General features: G+C 40.0%; 1 protein-coding gene across 1 annotated transcript in view; it reads left to right on the top strand.

The window, feature by feature from the left end:
• The window catches only part of LOC122555636 (scavenger receptor cysteine-rich type 1 protein M130-like), a 49322-nt gene that overhangs the window by 18017 nt on the left and 13415 nt on the right, over positions 1-17890 (top strand). Inside the window, exons 6-12 of the mRNA XM_087993944.1 lie at positions 6397-6711; positions 7685-7999; positions 9639-9950; positions 14249-14563; positions 14921-15235; positions 16057-16101; positions 16485-16790. Coding sequence (XP_087850070.1) covers positions 6397-6711; positions 7685-7999; positions 9639-9950; positions 14249-14563; positions 14921-15235; positions 16057-16101; positions 16485-16790 — 1923 coding nt within the window. The remainder of the gene's footprint in view (positions 1-6396; positions 6712-7684; positions 8000-9638; positions 9951-14248; positions 14564-14920; positions 15236-16056; positions 16102-16484; positions 16791-17890) is intronic.

The following is a 17890-nucleotide window of genomic DNA, read 5'->3' as shown; positions in this document are numbered from 1 at the left end:
CCACCATGGAGGATGGTTACCCCAAGGTCCAAGGCTGAATGTCCTGGACCACTGAAGTATTCCCCAACTGGGAGGGAACCCTCCTGTCTGTTTATTGTTGTGCAATGCCCATTCATCCGTTGTCGTAGCCTTTGCTCGGTTTCCCCAATGTACCATGCCTCTGCAATGTATAAGATAGACAACATTGGCTGAGTCACATGAGTACCTGCCATGTACAAGGTGGGAGGTGTTCCCATGCGTAATGGTAGTATCTATGCCCACAATCTGACACATCTTGCAGCGTCCACCGTGACAGGGTTGTATGGAGTTGTATGGTTGTATGGAGTCACCCCGGACAGACACACAGACAGACAAAGACCCACATGCACACATATAATTTGTGGGGTGAATTTGTACTTGCAGAGTTACATTACATTTTGCTCAAAAACTGCATACATTCATGTAGAACTCTGAGCTCAAAAACTGCATGAAATTATGTAAAACTCTGTTATCTCACTTTTTAGATTAGAATCAATCTAAACATCAGGTCATAGACAGAGAACACAGGGGGCTAACACCTTCAACATATTGTCTAGCTATCACCATTGTTAACAGCTAACCCGAGAATGCAACTTTTAAAAAAAGGTTTTTTGATTTACACATGAAAGAAGTGAAACTATCACTGTATTCTAACAGATGAAAGGCTTAACAGACAATCAATTTTTCAATGTATAATTTCAGTTACATGACACTGCAAATTTGTGTTACGATTGAGCCCTCCACTATCACCTGATGAAGGAGTGTCGCTCTGAAAGCAAGTGTGCTTCCAATTAAACCTGTTGGACTACAACCTGGTGTTGTGTGACTTTTGAATTTTTCAAGGAGGCGACAATGTGTATGGATGCTGCTAATGAGCTTGATATGGTTTACGTTGACTTCAGTAAGGCTTTTGACAAGGTCTCACTTCGCAGATGATACATTGAAATCTGGCAAATTAGTTTAGTCACAGGAAGCAAAGAGTGATGGTCAAACAATGCCATGTGCCTGTAAGCTTGAGTCCAGTGGTGTACCATAAGGTTTAATGTTGGCTGTTTTGTGTACATTAATGGCTGAGCATGAATGCAGGTAGTATGATCATAATTTTGCAGATGCCATACACATTAGTACCTGATAAATACAAAGAAGAATGTCGTAGACTACACATTGATGTAGCTAGATTTATCATATGGGCAGAACAGTTGCAAATGGAATACAAACCTGAAAAGAATGAGGTAATGATTTTCTGAGGGATTATCAAGGCAAGAGAGTACACATTGCATGGTAACAGCTTTGGAAGTACAGAGGATCTGAGGGATCTTGGTACCTATGTTCAAGACCCTGGAAGGTAACAGGGTGGAAAGATAAAATGGTTCAGAAGGCATAAGGAATATTTAAGGAGAAAGTGAGGACTGCAGATGCTGGAGATCAGAGCTGAAAATGTGTTGCTGGAAAAGCGCAGCAGGTCAGGCAGCATCCAAGGAACAGGAGAATCGACGTTTCGGGCATAAGCCCTTCTTCAGGATTCCTGTAAGTAATGTGCATTTCTGGTCATCACACTATGAGAAGCATGTGATTGTATTAGAGAAAGTGCAGAATAGCTTCATGAAGATGTTGCCTGGTCTGAAGTGATTCAGCTTTAAAGAGATTATATAGGCTGGGGCTGTTTTCCTGCAAACAGATAAGGCTGCAGAGTATCTGATTGAAGTGTGGAAAAACCCTTTGTTCCATCTGGCCCATGCCGACCAGAAATCTGAACCCAATCTAGTCCCACCTGCCCACACCTGGCCCACATCCCTGCAAACCCTTCCTAATCATATACCCCTCCAGATGCCTTTTAAATGTTGCAATTGTACTAACCTCCATCACTTCCTCTGGCAGCTCATTCCATACATGTACCACCCTCCACGACAAAGTTGCCCCTTACGTCTCTTTCATATCTTTCCCCTCTCACGCTCAACCAATGCCTCTGGTTATGGACTCCCTGACCCCAGGGAAGAGACTTTGTTCATTTATTCTATTCATGCCCCTCATGATTTTATAAACCTCTATAAGGTCACCCCTCAGCCTCTGGCACTCCAGGAAAAACAGCCATAACCTATTCAACCTCTCCCTATGGCTTTAATCCTCCAACCCTGGCAACATCTTTGTAAATCTTTTCTGAACTATCTCAAGTTTCACAACATCCTTCTGATAGGAAGGAGACCTGAATTGCATGCAATATTTCAAAAGTGGCCCGACCAATGTCCTCTACAGCTGCAACATGACCTCCCAATATCTGTACTCAATACTCTGACCAATAAAGGAAAGCATACAACCACCTTCTTCACTAGCCTATCTCCCTGCGACTCTACTTTCAAGGAGCTATGAAACTTGAACTATGACTCTAAGGCCTCTTTGTTCAGTAACACTAGGACCTAGATTTGCTTTCCCAAAATGCAGCACATCTCATTTATCTAAATTAAACTCCATCTGCCACTTCTCAGCCCATTAGCCCATTTGATCAAGATCCTGTTGTAATCTGAGGTAACCATCTTCGCTGTCCACTACACCTCCAATTTTGGTGTCATCTGCAAACTTACTAACTATATCTCTTGCTCACATCCAAGTCATTTATATAAAAGTAGTGGACCCAGCACCAATCTTTGTGGCACTCCATTGGTCACAGGCCTCCAGTCTGCAAAGCTACCCTTCACCATCACCCTCTGTCTTCTACCTTTGAGTCAGTTCTGTATCAAAATGGCTAGTTCTCCCTATATTCCATGAGATCTAACCTTGCTAATCAGTCTCCCATGGGAAACCCTGTCGAATGTCTTACTGAAGACCATATAGACCACATCCACTGCTCTGCCTTCATCAATCCTCTATGTTACTTCTTCAAAAAACTCAATCAAGTATGTGAGACATGATTTCCCACACACAAAGCCATGCTGACTATCCATAATCAGTCCTTGCCTTTCCAAATACATGTACATCCTGCCCCTCAAGATTCCCTCCAATAACTTGCCCACCACCGATGTCAAGATCACTGGTCTATAGTTCCCTGGCTTGTCCTTACCAGGCTTCTTAAACAGTGGCACTACATTAGCCAACCTCCAGCCTTCCAGCACTTCACTTGTTACTCTCAATGATACAAATATCTCAGCAAGGAGCCCAGCAATCACTTCTCAAGATTCCCAAAGAGTTCGAGGGTGCACCTGATCAGGTCCTGGCGATTTATCCACTTTTAAGCATTTTGAGACATCCAGCACTTCCTCCTCTATAATATGGACATTTTTTCAAGATGACACCAACTATTTCCCCACATTCTATATCTTCCATGTCCTTTTCCACAGCAAACACTGACGCAAAGCACTTTTTTATTATCTCTCCCATCTCTTGCGGTTCCACACAAAGGCTGCCTTGCTGATCTTTAAAGTGCCCTATTCTCTCCTTAGTTACCCTTTTGTCCTTAATGTATTTATAAAACCCCTTTGGATTCTCCTTAACTCTATTTGCTAAATCTATCTCATGTCTCCTTTTTGCCCTCTTGATTTCCCACTTAAGTATACTCCTACTGCCTTTATACTCTCCTAAAGTTTCACTTTGTCTTTCCCTGACATTTGCTTCCTTCTTTTTCTTAACCGAAGCCTCAATTTCTTTCGTCATCCAGCATTCCCTACACCTACCAGCCTTTCCTTTCACACTAACAGAAATATACCGTCTCTTGACTCTCGTTATCTCATTTCTGAAGGCTTACTATTTTCCAGCCGTCCATTTACCTGCGAACATCTGCCCCCAATCAGCCTTTGAGGGTTCTTGCCTAATACTGTCAAAATTAACCTTCCTCCAATTTAGAATTTCAACATTTGGATCTAGTCTATCATTTTCCATTACTATCTTGAAACTAATATAATTATGGTCACTGGCCCCAAACTGCTCCCCCACTTACACCTCAGTCACCTGCCCTGCCTTATTTCCCAAGAGTAGGTCAGGTTTTGCAGTTTCTCTAGCAGGTACATCCTCATATAGAATAAGAAAATTTTCTGGTACACACTTAACAAATTTGTCTCCATCTAAACCCTTAACACTATGACAGTCCCAGTCTATGTTTGGAAAGTTAAAATCTTTTACCATAACCACCCTATTTTTCTTACAGATAGCTGAGATCTCCTTACAAGCTTGTTTCTCAATTTCCCTCTGACTATTAGGGCATCTATAATACAATCCCAATCAGGTGATCATCCCTTTCTTATTTCTCAGTTCCACCCAAATAACCTTCCTGGAGGTATTTCCAGGAATACTCTCCCTCAGTACAGATGTAATGCTATCTCTTGTCAAAAACATCAATTCCTTCCTCTCTTGCCTCCCTTTCTGTCCTTCCTGTAGTATTTGTTTCCTAGAACATTAAGCTGCCAGTCCTGTCCAACCCTGTGCCACATTTCTGTAATTGCTAAGATATCCAGGTCCCATGTTCCTAATTATGACCTGAGTTCATCTGCCTTCCCTGTTAGGCCTCTTGCATTGAAATAATTGCTCTTTAATTTATCAGTCCTCCCTTTTTCTATGTTTTGTCTCTGCCTGCCCTGACTGTTTGACTCACTTCTTTCCTCAACTGTACCAGTCTCAGATTGATCTCTTTCCTCACTATCTCCCTGGGTCCCATCCCAACCTTACTAGTTTACATCCTTCCGAGCAGCTCCAGCAAATCTCCCTGCAAGTATATTAGTCCCCATCCAATTCAGGTGCAATCTATCCTTCTTGTACAGGTCACTTCTACCCCAGAAGAGATTCCATGTACCAGCTCCTCAGCCATGCATTCATCTGCGCTACCCTCCTATTCCTACCCTCACTAGTTCTCAGGGCCAGGAGTAATCCAAATATTACTACTCTCAAAGATCTCCAGAATCTCATTCTTTTTCCTTCCTATGTTGTTGGTTCCAATGTGTAAAATGACCTCCTGCTGGTACCTCGCCCCCTTAAGAACATTCTGCATCTTCTCTGAGACATCCTTGATCCTGGCACCAATGCATCATTCTGATTTTTCCTTGCTGGCCACAGAAACGTCTGTCTGTGCCTCGGACTAGAGTCACCCAAAACAGAATTGATCTCTTGGAACCCGATCTATCCCTTCTTGCATTAGAGCCAGTCTCCACACCAGAAACTTTACTCACATTAAGTGTGGGAAGTAAATTACAATTTCTGTGTTTCTCATAATACAGACTCCAGGTGTGACTAACTAGTGATGCATGGAATCATATCTTTTATTGCTATTTCATGATGCTGATATATGTGGTAATTCTTAAATGAAAAGAATGTTGGGTCATCATTCTTTTGGATACCAAATAACCTTGATAATAAAAATAATGTAGTTATGTACTTCATAAATAGCATTGCTAAGGTGAGGATTTATTTGATTGATTCCATCACCCGATTTAGATATGAGCTAGACTAACATTTACTGCCCGCCCTTAATTGCATACAGGAAAGTGGTGATCAGACATCTCTTCAACCCAAGAGTCCTTGTGGCATAGATAGAATCATAATGCCGTTAGGAAGGGATTTCTAGAATTTTACCACCTGGCAGAGGAATGGCAATATATTTTTAAGTCAGAATGATTATGATTTTGAAGGGAGCTTGCAAGTGTTGGTGTTTCATGTATTTGCTGCCTTTGATCTTCCTTTAGTGAGCAGTAGCAGTTGTGGAGAAGCCTTGCCAAGTTGCTGCTGCCCATATAGGAGAGGACACACAGTTGTCGCATTTCCTTTTTGTTCCCTCACAAAACAGTTAACATACTCAACTGTGTTAATTTCCACCTTTTTCATGTGGTAAGAACACTTGTAAAACCTTTTATAACTGTCAATAACAATTAATAATTGTGACATTTTGATGATAGAGAATTGTGGAATGGATAAAGATTTAGGAAAGCTATTTATTACCTATTACAGACGCATTTTACGACTTGATAACACTTTATTCCAAACGTATAGCTTGAAGGTTCAAATTGTAAAAATAAAATTCTGAGTTTGTATCAGTTGTGTGAACTATTTGAAATCCAACTTTGCATCGCAATGCTTTCAGGCCAATTCCTCATTTTATGTTTTTTTTTCACTGAGACTTAAAAATTAAAATGACAAGGTAAAATACAAATGAAAGCTCAAGTGTGATCCAGAAGCTCATGTTGAACTGTACCATGTGAGTCACTAAAAAATTGTAAAACAAAATATTATTTACTATTTGTAAGAAATAAAATGTGAGGAAAGGTCAATCAAATTTCATCATGAATTACCATTTCATCATTTGAACAATGCTAATCCCTGTTCGAAATAATGTTTTTGTTTTATGTTGTGGATTCAAGCTAATTATGTTGAAGATTTTATCCAATCTGTTTAAAACAACAGAACACAGAGAGCCAAGACTGGTTGGTGGAACGGATGGATGCTCTGGAAGATTGGAGATACAGAAAGGGAATACTTGGGGCACAGTGTGTGATTCACATTGGGATTCACAAGACGCTCGTGTGGTTTGTGCTTCCTTAAAATGTGGCGAAGTGATAGCAGTGCTCAGAGAGGCTCCGTTTGGAGAGGGCAGTGGTCCTGTGTGGCAGGATATCTATGAATGCCAGGGGAATGAGACCATTTTCTGGGACTGCCCGATGAGACCAAACAATCAAAAGAATTGCACACACAGACATGACGTCAGTATCATTTGCTCTGGTAAGTGTTTTGTAACTTCCGACTCCTAGATTCGAGTGGAATGCGAAGTTTAAAGTTCGTGCTATTTTCCTGTAGATTCGACATTTTTTCCAGCTTATGCGTCCGTCACTGATGTGAGAAACGTGGTTGATTTCAACATTTGGCCCAGATTGCTGTTCGCGTTTCAACGTGAGGATTCGAAGTGACGCTGGGCATTCCTTTCAATGTTTACGATCAAATTGATTTAATCGCCGTTTTCAAGGAGAAAGTTCGTTTGTGGTTCAAATTGAGCTAAAGAATCTTGTCCCAAAAAAGCAGCAGACAATGAAAAGGTTGGGAAACAAAGCTCAGAAACTAATACGAGAGCCGCTTCAACCCATGTTTCACAAAACCCCTCGGATTTCAATAGATTTTGTTCTCACCTGATAAACATGCAGTCAGAACAATAAATGCCCAATAGCTTCCACATGGTTCAGTCAATTTTATTCCGTGTTGCCACTTCGACATTTTATGAAATGGAAAGAATATCGTATCCGTTGTTTAGTTTCCACATTTTTTTGCACCAGAATCTCCAATAAATAAGCATCTTCCTGAACTATAATTCTATTTCGTTATTCTGTTTCACAATAATCTGGTGAATTTAACGTGAAAGCCTCCCTTCAGATGATTACTTCTGTTTGGCTTCCTTTCATTCACAGAATGTTGGTGTCACCCCTAATATTGAATTTCATCTTGACAATCAATATGTGTCCTACCTGTTGTATCTCCACAGCTCCTTCCACATCATCTATCCGTTATTACAGCGACATTTTGCTGTTGTCAAAGCTTCTTTGTCTCATAAAATTGTGGCACTGCAGACTCAATCTTTACTGAAATATCGAGATTTCCTTGCTCAAACAATCGCTTCAATATGCACTGTAGAGATGTACATTAGAGACATTTTTTCATTAGAATATGAATACAGCTTATGAACATGTATTGTTTCTGCACCAAGGTCAAAAGGGACCACGATTAGTTGGTGGTAATGATACCTGCTCAGGACGACTGGAGATACTGCTGGGTGACACCTGGGGCACAGTCTGCGATACCGACTGGGATTTACAGGATGCAGCTGTTGTCTGCAATCAACTCGGTTGTGGAGCCGCAATAGCAGCACCAGGAGGTGCATATTTTGGAGAGGGAACTGGGCAGATATGGAACGATATCTACGAATGTATCGGCAATGAAATGCACTTGCGTGACTGCCCGGTTTCATCCTCGGGACACCAAAAGTGCTCACACGGCAATGGTGCTGGGGTCATCTGTTCTGGTAGATGTTTCATTCAGCTTCACGTATTCGTTATAATCTAGCTGTATCTATTTTAATGTAAGATTTCTTGAGCGCATTGTATATCACGGTCCGTTGTCAGTGCGAAAGTCCGAATTCTTCTGCTTTGTAATAATTCCGCAAATTTGGATTGTGATAATTTCAGAGACGTGGGATGCAGCAGAGTGAGGGGTTCCTGAGAGCAGGATACCAGAGTCATTTACTTCCTAGCTTCAATGCATCTCCTTTGTCAGAAGAGATTGAAATTAATCAGATTTTACACTTCCTATGAGGAATATGCGCAGCACTAAAATATATAACCACAGGATGCCGAAAATTGTAAACAAGAACAGAAATTCCTGGAGGAACTCCGCAAGTCAGGCAGCACCTGTGGAGAGAGAAAGAGTTAATGTTTCGAGTCTAGGTCTGAAGCAGGGTCAGTGGGCTCTAAACGGTAACTTTGCTTTCTATCCCTAGATCCTGGCAGATTTGCTGAGCTTCTCCTGCAATTTCTGTTTTAGTTATAAATTTTCACAATTATGACACTCAGTAGAAACTAAAACCCCAAAATCTGTTGGAAATTCTGTTCCAAATGAGAGGTATAATTTGGCACTAATGTGAGTACGAGAGTGTGGTGCTGGAAAAGCACAGCATCCGAGAAGCGGGAGAATCGACGTCTCGTGCATAAGTCCTTCATCAAGAAGCATCTGCAGTCCTCACTTTCTCCATCAATGTGAGTACCTCAGTCTCAATATTGGCTTCCTAGTCTTTAGTGTAATTCGAACATTTATTTGGCACAAGAGGATCTCAGCAGTTCTGGCAGATATTCACAACTTAAGGATAGAGTTCTGAATAAATGTCACACTCAAAATGTTAACTCTGCTTCTTGCACTACATGCTACCAGACAAGTTGAGTTCCTCCAGAATTCTGTGTTCATTTTAACATGAGGATGGACCTGGTAGCTCAAAGGAGCACTATTGCAACTCACCAAAACTCTCTACCAGCACATTTCATTCCCAAGAAATCTACTACCTCTGAAAGCAAAGGCATTAAGCATAGAGTAATGTCACCCGTTCCAAGGCACCCTTCAGTTCACAGGCCGCCATGACTTGGAAACATATTGCCATTTCATCATCATTCCTGAGGCAACATATTGTACCTCCGTCACTCATCTGTGGCTGTAGGAACAGCATACAATCTGCTGTGGGATCAAAGGTAAACTCTGGCCTTTCCAACGCTATCGACATGTTCCGAAATACGAAAACAAAATGGCACTTCTATTTTTATTCATTCATGGAATGTGAGTATATTTTGGCGCACACAAACCGCACTTAAACTGAATGCTTTGGAAGGCCAGATGAAAAGGCGCTTCGGAGAAGACAATTGCTATGGGCTTGTGGCCACATCAGACGAAATGAGGAAATGCATTGTCCTTCTGATCAAAAATGTTCTGACTGAGGCTTCTCTTGAAACCTGAATCCCTTATCTAACTTGTTGATAACCTTTACAAAATGGATTTGTAATGCATGCCCCTTAAATTAATTGCATAATGGTAAACAGAATAACAATTTTTATAATTGATGTGCACATTTCAACTCTAAAATGCTAATTAACGTGGATTATCAAATTGCATTTGTACAGGTGAAGATTGGCAGATACGACTGGCCAATGGGGAGACCATTTGTGATGGCCGAGTCGAGGTTTATTATCGCGGCACTTGGGGGAGAGTGACTGACACTCAGTGGAATTTCAAGGATGCAGCTGTGGTTTGCAGACAACTGAATTGTGGCTCTGCAATTAACATTTACAACCACTCGAAGTTTGGCAAAGGCACAGGTCCATCCTTGATCAACAATGTCAAATGCAATGGCAATGAACCCTTCCTATGGAATTGCAGTTTTACACAAATGAAACAGTTGTCTGTTGCTGATGACGTGGGTGTGGTTTGCACTGGTAAGCGCTTCTTTAATTATGTAGGTTAAACTGTGTGCATAATTTTGCATAAAAATGAATATAAGCAGTCCGGGATAGTTTTTTTGAGCTTGTATTAGTTGAGCTTGACCATTTCATGCAGCTTTTACGTTACGTTCACCGAAGTAAGTTAACAAAGTCAAAATGCCATTTTGTACGAATATAGAAGTCAAAGAAGCTAAGAAGCTGTTAGTTTAAAAAAAAATGCACAGCTATGTATCCCAAAGAACTTATTCAAAAATTAATTGGTGTTTTGGTCTAAACCTCAATTAAGTTTACTTGAAGAAAAATAAATGAATCCAGTAGTTACCATGACTGGGCTTCATCGATTATGCATTGACAATTAAAATTACACTGCAAGTAATCAAAAATTTTAACTATATTGCTAATGGCATTTTGGAGAAGGAAATATTTAGTCACCTATATATAATCTTCCAACCCCTTGGCCAACTACAGCAGTGTCTATAACGAACAGAAGACTGTTGAATTTTAGATAAAGAAATTCTCATGTCATTACGTTCTGTGCTGTGAGGGTATGGGAGCAAATGACCACAACTTACGAAATTGATCCAGCAGCAATGTGCTCAATGTGATAAGTACAATAGGTTCAATTCATCATTAAGTAATGCCATTCTGGGGTAAAAAAATGAATTCTGTCAAAAACATCTTCAGTGTATACTGCAGTTGAAAGTGTGGGACGAACCTTTTCTACCCTTGCATTAAATATTCTTCACAAACCCACCTCCAGTTCCCTCTGTGGTAAAGACATTTATAGAAAAAGTACTGCGAGAGATGAAATTCCTTTCCATTCCTCCCTTAAGTGGGTGTCATTTGTACTGAAATGATGCTGTTTCCTTCTGGATTCTGCCACAAGAGAAAACAATCTCTCAGCATTCACCCTTCCAAATCCCTTAAGATTGTTATGTTTAAATAAGTGCAATAGCCAGTTCTGAAGAACGGTCTCTCAAACTGAAACGTTCCTCTTGTCATTCTTCTGAATTCCTGTCAGTTCAAACCAAGTCAAGTCAACCTCTCCTGATATGAAAATCCTTCCATCCCAAGACTAACATGGTGAACTCTCACTGGTTTGCTTCTAATTCCAGTAGATATTTCCTTTAATAAGGTGAACAAACTGTTCACATTATCACAAATGTAGTCTGATTTTTGCCTTGTACAGCACGAACAAGTGTGCCAAGTTTTTTTGCTCCCTCACTTAATCTGTCCTCACAGTTGGACTCCCTGTGTCATTCCTCACTATTTGCCTTCCCACCATTTTTTGTGTCATTTGAAAACTTGACAACTCATTTTCATCATCCAAACCACTAATAATTCTTGTTCCAGCACTGATTACAGTAGCACTCCTTTAGTTACAATTTGGCATCCAAAATATGTGCATTCTATCCCAATTCAGTCCTCAATTAATAAGTCTTCTATCCATGCTAAATTATTGCCCCAAATCCATAGATCCATGCTTTATTAAGCAGCTTAAAAGTGTGGCACCTTATCAAATTCCTTTTGTTCATCCAAATATATTACATCTAATGTTCTAATGTTCCTCTTCATCTATCTTTTTTTTAATCTCTTCAAATGTTAAGAATACAATAATGCTTTTCAGGCATGATTTCCCCTTCATGCAAAGTGACTCTGATAGAATTAGTGTGTGCTTCTAAATGCTTTGCTATCAAATCATAATACAGTAAATTCAAAAATTTTCAAAATGACAGGTGTTAATCTAACTGGCCGATAGTTACACGCTCTGTTTTAAATCTCCCTCACTTTTTGACCAAGAAACCTGTGGGCAGCTCCCAATTCTCTAAGACCTTTTCAGTTTGCAAGGTTTATTGAAAGAAGACATTTATTTACTGTCTCTGTAGCTACTTCCTTTTAAATCCTCAGGTTCAACCCATCAGGCACAGAACTTTATCAGACTTTAGCGCATTATTTTTCCTAATACTTCTTATCTAGTGATAGTTATTGTGTTCAATTTCTTTTCACTTTGCCCCTTGATTATTTAGGCTTTTTTGTATTGTTACTTGTGTCCTCTAACACGAAGTTTGCTATAAAGTATTTGTTCAACCCCTCTGCCAATTCTTGGCTCCTGTTATTATTTACTTTGCCCCATTCTTTAAGAAGCTAATCTTAATTATGGCCTCTCTCTTTTCCTTTTAACGTATTTAAAGAAGCTCTTATAGTCTATTTTTATGGCATTTACTAGTTTGTTTTCATAGTTTATTTTCTCCCTCTTATTATTTATTAATCATTTTCAGTTGGTTTTTAAAACATTCACAATTCCCTGATTTCCCACTAACTTTTGCCATAGCATTTTTTTTTCCAATTTATACTTTCCATTATTCCCCTGGATAATCATGTTTGATTGAACCCCTTCTTAGATTTTTTTTTTCTAACTGGACATGTCTTTAAGCAATTAATTGGTAGCATCATAACAGATTGTGGATTATGGATATTTCAACCAGAATTCCTGAAGAAGCGCCTTAGGGAAATAACATATCAAAATCGGTAATAGACAGGTTTATGCATTTTTTATACAACATGCTGATTGTCAAAATAAATTCAATCAGATCAAAACTCAAACTTTATATCATAAATATTCAAGAAAATAATGAATCATTTGGGAATAAAATCATTCACATAGCCAGTTTATTATCCACAATCCAAAGGAGCATTATTAGTAATACATCAATCCTTAAAGCTCATATTGAAGGGAATTTGTCAGGAATGACGCAGTGTTTCAGATGAATACATTCCCTTGTTACTGTTTATCATTACGGATGTCCTCAGTGAATCCACAGGAGTCAATACTGTTGAACAATACATAGATATTAGTACCCAAAAATTGATTAAGCAAAATGTTGAACCTAAGGCTCAGGGACAAGATTTTTTGCCTTTGTTAGATTTCGAAGAAAAAGCAAACTCAGTGTGAGTTGGCCAAAGAAAAAACGAAACTCTCAACAAACAACAAAACCAGATTAACAAAGTCATACAACTCAGAAACAGACCCTTCAATCCACCTCGTGTGCATTGAACAGACATCTCGATCTGACCGAGTTCCATTTGCCATTATTTGGCCCATATCTCTGTAAAATGTTCCTGTTTGCATACACATCCAGATGCCTTTTAAATGTCTTCATTTTACTAGCCTCCACCACTTCCTTTGGCAGCGCATTCCATACACTTAGTATCCTCTGCATCAAAACATTACCCTTCCGGCCCATCTCACCTTAAAACTATATTCTGTAGTTTTGGACACCCCATCCTAGGAAAATGACGTTGGCTATTCACTTTATCCATGGCTCTCATGATTCTATAAACTTCGAGAAGACTCAGCCTATTAAGCCTGTCCCTATAATTCAAATAGAAGAGACCTTAATTCGACATGTTGCTGGAGCGAATCTATTAACATTGACACCTGTCTTTGGGGAACAATTAAAATATCTGTTGCTCTTGGAAATTTGACTTGTCTGGTATCGCCATCACCTGGCATTGTAAAAATATTTTTCTTGTGTTTTACCTGATTGAGCCCTTTCAATTCCAGTGGTGTGACGGGTTACTGAGAAACCAAAGAGTCAAATTCCTAAAGATAAACTGAATTAAATCTAAATTTACAGGATTTGCCTCTTAAATTGCTGTACTTTCAATTACCATAACCTTTCTCGTATCACTGGATTAAAACCAAAAAAATATTAATAGCAAATACAAAAAAAGAAATTTATAGAATCTTAGTCAGAATTTATATATTCAGTCTTTATTGCCACGTTATTTCTTGCCCAATGACCCCTCGAACTATGCTGTTTACAACGGAAAATGCTGCAAATAACAATATCATGCAAATAGATTTCACGATCAACGTGACAAAAGAACTAATAATGGAGAAAAATGTCGTCATTGTTGTGCAGAACCATAACAACAAAGCGTTGTAAGAGAAATCAACAGTTAGAACAATTTTAGAGTTAAGAATATTAAGATAAAGCTGGACCATAGTGCTGCTCTCTCATTAGAGAGAGATGACTGTGGCGGTTTGACCTGAAGGTCACCACACCTTAGGCGAGGGCAGGTGTTGAGAGAGTGTTCATGTTAATCTCAGTCTATATGAGAATTAAAGTCACACTGACGGCATCACTTTGCATCACAAATCAGTGGTCCGCCTATGGAGGTACCGACGCCATGTTACGAGTTTGGGAATATATTTTGAGAATTGTAAATCATGCAGGTACCGTTCCCAGGAGCAGAAACTGTTTGATTTAATGATCCCTGTCCTGCAGATCATATTCAGATAAGATTGATGGATGGTGGAAGTCGCTGTGCTGGAAGGGTGGAGCTTTATTTCAGTGGAACCTGGGGAACTGTGTGTGATGACTCCTGGGATTTAGCAGATGCCCAAGTTGTCTGTAACCAGCTGAAGTGCGGACAGGCTTTAAATGCAACGATTTCCGGTTGGTTTGGTCCAAGCTTGGGGCCTATTTGGTTAGACAATGTGAAGTGTGGAGCGAATGATTCTCTCCTGTGGGAATGTCTGCCAGGCCGGTGGAGTGAGAACGACTGCAACCATAAAGAGGATGCTGGAGTTATCTGCTCAGGTGAGATTACTTTCAAAATTCAGCACTGCCAACGATACCTTTAATAAACCTAGAATCTGGATAATTGATTATTAGACTTGGTAATAATTGAATTTGACACTTTTAGCCTATTGCTCTTGCTGACAGTGAAAATTCTGTCAACCTAATCGCACGCCAACACTACGGAGTATGAGATATTAAGATGCAGTCTGCCACATTCTTTATGAAATTCTTTGAAATAATTGTCTACCGAGTGTTCTGCGAAAAGGAAAATCATCAAATTAATTTAGTTACGGATCCGCTTGATGTTGATTTATGCTCATTGTTTGTGGGTGGGCTGGAAACGAACAGAAGATTAATCTGGGCTTTGTTCTACAGAGCACAGGGCTCTGAGGCTGCAGGATGGAGCGAATCCCTGTCAGGGCAGAGTCGAGATTTTCTATAATGGAACCTGGGGGAGTGTTTGTTTCGATTCCTTTGGAATAAAGGAAGCGGACGTTGTTTGTCAACAACTCGGATGTGGCTCTGCCCAAGCTGTGGATCGTGATGTTACATTTGGAAGTGGTTCTGGACAGATCTGGCTCGACGATGTGAGCTGTCGTTCGTCTGACACAGTCCTGTGGGAATGTCTATCTTCACCATGGGGTGAAAATAACTGTAATCACCAGGAGGATGTCGGAGTTATTTGTTCAGGTGAGAACTGTCAACGGAGCCCGTTCGTCTTGAAATATTTCGCTAATGTTTAAACATTTCTATCACTCATAAACGTGAGATCACCCACAGCTCTGTTTAAGTCTAATAAGCCGAGTCCCATCACAACTGTCCTCGATGGCCTACATGCGCTGAGTGTCTGGCATTACTGGCTACGCCGGTATTGTCCAACCTTAATTGCCCGAGAGGAGGTGGTGGTGAGTCAGCCTCTTGAACGGTGATATTCCATGTACAGTAGTGTAGTAACATTCAAAGTGCTTATATGAAGAGATTTCCAGGAATTGAACGCGGCGTCAGTGAAGGGCGATATACTTCCAAGGCAGGATGGTGAGCTCCTTGGAGCACAACTTCAGGCGGCAGTGTACCCTGTAATTGATGTTCTAGGTGGCCATTTCGGGATTTTGAAATAAATTCTCATCCTCCTTTACAATTATCTACACAATTTTATCTATCCCTTTATCCGTGAACATCTCCAGTCCCACAACTCTCTGATATATTTGCCTCGCGTTAATTCTGACCCAATTTTCATGGTTAAGTTCAATAGCTCCACTATTCGTGACAATGCCTTCGGTTGTCTCTGTTCAAAGCCCTCTATTTCGCTTCTATAATCTCTCTATTTCTCTACATCCCTTCCCCCTTTTAACACACACCTTACAGCCTGCATCTTTGACCACGTTTTCTGTCATCTATTTTCATATCTCCTTCTACGCCTCGGTTTCATACGTTAGTTTTTAAATGTTCTCGTTGAAAGCGCTGACTAAAACAGCGACTGTTTTTTGAAGTAATCGATTATTCACTTTCAGAACTAAATCCTGGGAAAATGCACAATGATATGGACAGGAGGAAAAGTAACATGGAACCACTTTTGGAAGATTTTGGTAATTATTTTTAAAGATCCAATTCGTGATTAATAATAAAACAAATACAATCTATAAATGTCGTCACTTAATATTAATACAGCCAAGAGTGGGCAATTATCTTCCGCTGTGCACGCTGGTCAACTAGTTTAATTTTATATAACGCTACACAATGATCGGGAAAGGAGAACACATTTGCTTTTGACATCGACGAGCAGAGTACCCCGATCAGTGAGAGACCCAGGATCTTTAATAATGGTGCAGTCAAAGTAACTTCGTTGTTTGGAATTTGGAGCAGGGCAAATAAAGTAAGTGCCTAATTTCAAGTTGAGGTACCCCCTGGTTTCTTAGGAAATCTTTGTTTTTCTCTGCAGAGCTGCGGCTGGCTGCGGGATCGAACAACTGTTCGGGAAGAGTTGAAATATTTTTCAGTGGGACATGGGGAACGGTTTGTGATGATTCCTGGGACAGGCATGATGCCGCTGTTGTTTGCAGACAATTAAATTGCGGCGAGCCGGTCTGGGCTGTGGGAGAGAAGCTATTGGACCAAGCAAACGGCACAATTTGGATGGACGAGGTTCAGTGCAAGGGAAGTGAACTCTTCCTGTGGGACTGCCAATTGTCAGCAATGGGAGATCATGACTGTGACCACAAGGAGGACGTCAACGTGATCTGTTCTGGTACACAATTTTGACTTTAGCTTTTACTTTATCATTTTCAACTTTGCCTTCAAATCTACGGATAATGTTGTCCTTCGTACTGCAACCAACTCCCTCCCGAGAATTCACCAATTCTGGTCTTCTGCTCATCACTGCATCTTTTCACCGCTGTCATCGCCTCTTCTCCTCTCCAGAAACTAAACACTGAGATTCCACACCCAAACACACTTCATCACTTTGTCTTACCCTATGTTTTACATTCAGCGTGAAAACGTACTTCTTTGTCCAAATTTTCGGTCACCTAATCTAATAGATGTGAATCTGTGTCAAGTGTTCCCTCCTAATGTTCTGGAGGACAGTTAGTGGATTTAAATCTCACTATGGACGCTGCATAAATGCAAGGTGAGTGTGTAATCAATGTGTGGGAAAGAGATTCAAGGAACATGAGGAAATGTGTTAATTTGGGAGGAGTAATTAAAAATCCCTTACTGCTATATGTACACACTGACCTTTTATATTGTTGTCCATATGTTTCTTTTATGCAAAATGCATTAATTTGTTTTCTAATAGCACCAATCGACTGGGCTGTGCTTACTTTTAATACCAGGACTTTTAGGACACAAGATTCCTGTACAGGATATCACCGTATGTACAGAACCTGTAACTGCTGATGGAAAACTCCAGAGTTTATATAGCCCACTCTCATAACAGTCCCAAATGCTACACTGTTGAAGATAAATATGCTGTTCTGCATTTAGGTGCCACCTCATTACATTTTTGCACCATTCACAAGTTTTCAATGATACAGGTACTGGAACTTGTACTTATCCATTACAACCCTAGTGTGTTCATTTTCATGAATTACCAAATAATCTGATCTATCAATCTTGGAACCAAAGTGTACCACCTCACATTTCACTGCATTCAGCTCAATCAACTTTATGCCAAACTGATTAATCTATGAATCTGCAAGTTCTGCTCATGACTATAGTATGCATTTTTCCAACTATCTTGGCACCACCATGAAACTCGAATAATGGTTTCTTGCTTCAATTATAAAGTCATGTTTTACATTTATTTTCCAGCACCTGAACAGAATGGAACCACTTTTACAGTCAGTG

The sequence above is a fragment of the Chiloscyllium plagiosum genome, unplaced genomic scaffold (genome assembly GCF_037043375.1).
Source record: "Chiloscyllium plagiosum isolate Xiang-an unplaced genomic scaffold, Cpla_swu_hap1 HiC_scaffold_13, whole genome shotgun sequence".
Classification (NCBI taxonomy): domain Eukaryota; kingdom Metazoa; phylum Chordata; class Chondrichthyes; order Orectolobiformes; family Hemiscylliidae; genus Chiloscyllium; species Chiloscyllium plagiosum.
This window is presented reverse-complemented; position numbering and strand designations above follow the sequence as displayed.